Source organism: Cherax quadricarinatus, chromosome 57 (genome assembly GCF_038502225.1).
Source record: "Cherax quadricarinatus isolate ZL_2023a chromosome 57, ASM3850222v1, whole genome shotgun sequence".
Lineage (NCBI taxonomy): Eukaryota > Metazoa > Arthropoda > Malacostraca > Decapoda > Parastacidae > Cherax > Cherax quadricarinatus.
Window position 1 is genome coordinate 27,756,774 of NC_091348.1, and position 6,000 is coordinate 27,762,773.

Here is a 6,000-nt window from a genome sequence, read left to right on the forward strand (position 1 = left end):
AAGGCAAAACAACAACGTGAGACTCTTGATCCGAGGAACTGAAACTGCTCTAGTCTTCCTCGTATCAGCAGCTAATTACCTCTCTATGAATATAAGAACATAATAACGCCCTTTAATAGTGAAAATAATATTCAGTGGGATATTACTGATAATATAATGTATAAAATATTTTGATTTTGTTCTTGTTATTAAAAACATAATTTCGACAGAAGCCACAGGAAGAAGCAATGTTGATAGTAGAAGTGGAAGACGTAGCAACAGTAGTAGCAGTAGACGTAGCAACAATAGTAGCAGTAGTGGTGGTTACAGTGGTAGATGTAGCAACAATAGTAGCAGTAGTGGTGGTTACAGTGGTAGATGTAGCAACAATAGTAGCTGTAGTGATGACCACAGTAGTAGATGTAGCAACAATAGTAGCAGTAGTGGTGGCTACAGTGGTAGATGTAGCAACAGTAGTAGCAGTAGTGGTGGCTACAGTAGTAGATGTAGCAACAATAGTAGCAGTAGTGGAAGACGTAGCAACAATAGTAGCAGTAGTGGTGGCTACAATAGTAGATGTAGCACCAATAGTTGCAGTAGTGGTGGCTACAGTAGTAGATGTAGCAATAATAGTAGCAGTAGTGGAAGACGTAGCAACAAAAGTAGCAGTAGTGGTGGCTACAGTAGTAGATGTAGCACCAATAGTTGCAGTAGTGGTGGCTACAGTAGTAGATGAAGCAACAATAGTAGCAGTAGTGATGTCTACAGTAGTAGATGTAGCAACAATAGTAGCAGTAGTGGTGGCTACAGTGGTAGATGTAGCAACAATAGTAGCAGTAGTGGTGGCTACAGTGGTAGATGTAGCAACAATAGTAGCAGTAGTGGTGGCTACAGTGGTAGATGTAGCAACAATAGTAGCAGTAGTGGTGGCTACAGTAGTAGATGTAGCACCAATAGTTGCAGTAGTGGTGGCTACAGTAGTAGATGTAGCACCAATAGTTGCAGTAGTGGTGGCTACAGTAGTAGATGTAGCAACAATAGTTGCAGTAGTGGTGGCTACAGTAGTAGATGTAGCACCAATAGTTGCAGTAGTGGTGTCTACAGTAGTAGATGTAGCAACAATAGTTGCAGTAGTGGTGGCTACAGTAGTAGATGTAGCAACAATAGTAGCTGTAGTGATGACCACAGTAGTAGATGTAGCAACAATAGTAGCTGTAGTGATGACCACAGTAGTAGATGTAGCAACAATAGAAGCTGTAGTGGTGGCTACAGTAGTAGATGTAGCAACAATAGTAGCAGTAGTGGTGGCTACAGTAGTAGATGTAGCAACAATAGTAGCAGTAGTGATGTCTACAGTAGTAGATGTAGCAACAATAGTAGCAGTAGTGGTGTCTACAGTAGTAGATGTAGCACCAATAGTTGCAGCAGTGGTGTCTACAGTAGTAGATGTAGCAACAATAGTAGCAGTAGTGGTGTCTACAGTAGTAGATGTAGCAACAATAGTAGCAGTAGTGGTGTCTACAGTAGTAGATGTAGCAACAATAGTAGCAGTAGTGGTGTCTACAGTAGTAGATGTAGCAACAATAGTAGCTGTAGTGATGACTACAGTAGTAGATGTAGCAACAATAGTAGCTGTAGTGGTGTCTACAGTAGTAGATGTAGCAACAATAGTAGCAGTAGTGGTGTCTACAGTAGTAGATGTAGCAACAATAGTAGCAGTAGTGGTGGCTACAGTAGTAGATGTAGCAACAATAGTAGCAGTAGTGGTGTCTACAGTAGTAGATGTAGCAACAATAGTAGCAGTAGTGGTGTCTACAGTAGTAGATGTAGCAACAATAGTAGCAGTAGTGGTGTCTACAGTAGTAGATGTAGCAACAATAGTAGCAGTAGTGGTGTCTACAGTAGTAGATGTAGCAACAATAGTAGCAGTAGTGGTGTCTACAGTAGTAGATGTAGCAACAATAGTAGCAGTAGTGGTGGCTACAGTAGTAGATGTAGCAACAATAGTAGCAGTAGTGGTGGCTACAGTAGTAGATGTAGCAACAATAGTAGCAGTAGTGGTGGCTACAGTAGTAGATGTAGCAACAACAGTAGCTGTAGTGATGACTACAGTAGTAGATGTAGTAACAATAGTAGCAGTAGTGGTGTCTACAGTAGTAGATGTAGCAACAATAGTAGCAACAGCTTCAGAATTCAATGTATCAACAATAGTACAAAAACTTTCTATCGTAGTGATGTAGAAAGTATGTTTGAAGTAGTTGCTACAATAGAAGACGTAACAATAACAACAGAAATAATGCCTGCTACTGTTGATAAAGCAACAGTCATAGTAGTAATGGTTGTAGTAGTGGATGTAGCAAAGTTAGTAGTAGTAGTAATAGTATCATTAATAGTAGTAGTGGTAGTAGCAGTAGTAATAACAATAATAGCAGTAATAGTAGTAGCAAAAGTAGGAGTAGTAGTTGCTACAGTAGTGGATGTAGTAATAATGGTAGTAGTAGTAGTGGTTGCTACAGTAGTGGATGTAGTAATAATGGTAGTAGTAGTAGTGGTTGCTACAGTAGTGGATGTAGTAATAATGGTAGTAGTAGTAGTAGTTAAACCATACCCCCGGCCGGGATTGAACCCGCGGTCATAGAGTCTCAAAACTCCAGCCCGTCGCGTTAGCCACTAGACCAGCTAGTAGTAGTTGCTACAGTAGTGGGTGTAGCAACAATGGTGGTAGTAGTAGTAGGAGTTACGACAGTGGGCGTAGCAACAGTGGTAGTAATAGTAGTTGCTACAGTAGTAGATGTAGCAACAATGGTAGTAGTAGTAGTTGCCACAGTAGTGGGTGTAGCAACAATGGTAGTAGTAGTAGGAGTTACGACAGTGGGCGTAGCAACAGTGGTAGTAATAGTAGTTGCTACGGTAGTGGGTGAAGCAACAATGGTAGCAGTAGCAGTTGCTAGAAGAGTAAGTGTAGTAACAATGACAGTAGTAGTAGTAGCAGTTGCTACAGTAGTGGATATATCAACAATGGTAGTAGTAGTAGTAGTGTTGGTATTAGTAGTTGCTACTATAATGTGTGTAATAACTTCGTTATAAAGAACAATAGTTGACTAGGAGTCTGGTGGTTGATGACAAAATAGAGATGGTGGTGGTTATAATGATAGAGATGTTGATGATTATGCTGGTGGTAGTTACCTGCGACATCAACGAGCCATCTAAGATCACATCCACACTGCAGCGGGTTACCAGTGATGTCAATGGTCCCCGTCGTTCCCTTCAGCAACTCAAGGAAGGGAGTTTCCTGCAGCTGAGTCAGACTGTTGTCCTTCAAGATGATGTTCACCGCCCCTGACACACCTGCAGCAAATGACACCATTGGAACAAGTTACATCAATTAAGAGTTCCAGGGATCATTGTCCCGAGACCTGCTCTTATTCCAATCTTCGTAAATTGGAGAGGAAATACTGAAGAATTAAATAACTATTAAAAACCACATTGACAAGTTTAGTTAAGTGTATGGAAGATCTAAGTAAAAGTTTTTTAAGATTTGTCTTTAGTGTTTATGCTCAAGAGATAAACAGATAATATCCAAGATATTTGATAGGCTTCAGTTTCGCCCTCAGATAAAGAAATGTTGATATCTTTTTGGATGATTGTCAACCTGGTGAGTGTGTGGATGTTGTACACTCGTAGGCCAGGACTTGGTGTGTGTGTGTACTCACCTACTTCTCACCTAGTTGAGGTTGCGGGGGTCGAGTCCAAGCTCCTGGCCCCGCCTCTTCACTGGTCGCTACTAGGTCACTCTCCCTGAACCGTGAGCTTTATCATACCTCTGCTTAAAGCTATGTATGGATCCCGCCTCCACTACATCGCTTCCCAACTACTACTGCTACTGTGTGTGTGTGTGTGTGTGTGTGTGTGTGTGTGTGTGTGTGTGTGTGTGTGTGTGTGTGTGTACTCACCTAGTTGATGTTGCAGGGGTCGAATCCAAGCTCCTGGCCCCGCCTCTTCACTGGTCGCTACTAGGTCACTCTCCCTGAGCCGTGAGCTTTATCATACCTCTGCTTAAAGCTATGTATGGATCCTGCCTCCACTACATCGCTTCCCAAAGTATTCCACTTCCTGACTATTCTGTGACTGAAGAAATACTTCCTAACATCCCTGTGATTCATCTGTTTACCTGGAGTTTACCTGGAGAGAGTTTCGGGGGTCAACGCCCCCGCGGCCCGGTCTGTGACCAGGCCTCCTGGTGGATCAGCGCCTGATCAACCAGGCTGTTGCTGCTGGCTGCACGCAAACCAACGTACGAGCCACAGCCCGGCTGATCTGTGTCTTCAACTTCCAACTGTGTATGTGTGTGTGTGTGTTATGTGTGTGTGTGTGTTATGTGTGTGTACTCACCTAGTTGTGGTTGTAGGGGTCGATTCACAGCTCCTAGCACCGCGTCTTCACTGGCAGCTACTATGTCACTTCTTGCTCTATGAGCTTTATCATACCTCTTCTTAAATTTATGTATGGATCCTGCCTCCATTACACCACTTCCCACTTCCCAGACTATTCCACTTCCTGACAACTCTGTGACTGAAGAAATAATTCCTAACATCCCTGTGATTCATCTGAGTCTTCAACTTCCAACTGTGTGTGTGTGTGTGTGTGTGTGTGTGTGTGTGTGTGTGTGTGTGTGTGTGTGTGTGTGTGTGTGTGTGTGGGTGTGTGTGGGTATGTGTGGGTGTGTATTCTTACATAACAGGATGGAGATAACTCCTTGAATAGTTGCTGTCTATCGGTCTATCACCTGGTGTGTACAAGAATCACGCTTACATTATCGAACTGTAATGCCCTCCTGGATGATTCCTGTATACCAGCCTGTTTCCTTGTGTATACTCACATGACAGGAAGATAGTACCTCCCTGGATGGTTGCTATGTACCAGCCTGTTTCCTTGTGTATACTCACATGACAGGAAGATAGTACCTCCCTGGATGGTTGCTATGTACCAGCCTGTTTCCTTGTGTATACTCACATGACAGGAAGATAGTACCTCCCTGGATGGTTGCTATGTACCAGCCTGTTTCCTTGTGTATACTCACATGACAGGAAGATAGTACCTCCCTGGATGGTTGCTGTATACCAGCCTGTTTCCTTGTGTATACTCACATGACAGGAAGATAGTACCTCCCTGGATGGTTGCTATGTACCAGCCTGTTTCCTTGTGTATACTCACATGACAGGAAGATAGTACCTCCCTGGATGGTTGCTGTATACCAGCCTGTTACCTGTGTATACTCACATGACAGGAAGATAGTACCTCCCTGAATGGTTGCTATGTACCAGCCTTTTTCCTTGTGTATACTCACATGACAGGAAGATAGTACCTCCCTGGAATCACCACCACAAGATGTAGACCAAACGAAATGTAAACTTTGCCAGATGGATTATTGTCACACCTTGCGTCATTATGTACTGGAGTGTGATAAAATTAATGAATTTAGAAACAACTCACTCAGAAATGTTCAAGAAATGGCTAAGTATTTTATCCACAGTGGTATATTGCAGACCATTCTGGAGAAATACCCTGACTTTGCTAGCTGTAAATAAAGCATTACCATGTGTGTGTGTGTGTGTGTGTGTGTGTGTGTGTGTATGTGTGTGTGTGTGTGTACTCACCTAATTGTGGTTGCAGGGGTCGAGACTCAGCTCCTGTACTCACCTATTTTACTCACCTATTTGTGGTTGCAGGGGTCGAGTCACAGCTCCTGGCCCCGCCTCTTCGCTGATTGCTACTAGGTCCTCTCTCTCCCTGCCCCATGAGCTCTATCATACCTCGCCTTAAAACTATGTATGGTTCATGCCTCCACCACATCACTTTCTAGGCTATTCCATGGCCTGACTACTCTATGACTGAAGAAATACTTCCTAACATCCCTTTGATTCATCTGAGTCTTCAACTTCCAATTGTGACCTCTTGTGTCTGTGTCCCATCTCTGGAAGATCCCGTCTTTGTCCACCTCGTCTATTCCGTGCAGTATTT

The 6,000-nt window shown here is 43.1% G+C and overlaps 1 protein-coding gene across 1 annotated transcript in view; it reads right to left on the reverse strand.

Moving 5' to 3' along the window:
• The window catches only part of LOC128693429 (slit homolog 1 protein), a 134,746-nt gene that overhangs the window by 142 nt on the left and 128,604 nt on the right, over positions 1–6,000 (reverse strand). Inside the window, exon 16 of the mRNA XM_070097448.1 lies at positions 3,166–3,327. Coding sequence (XP_069953549.1) covers positions 3,166–3,327 — 162 coding nt within the window. The remainder of the gene's footprint in view (positions 1–3,165; positions 3,328–6,000) is intronic.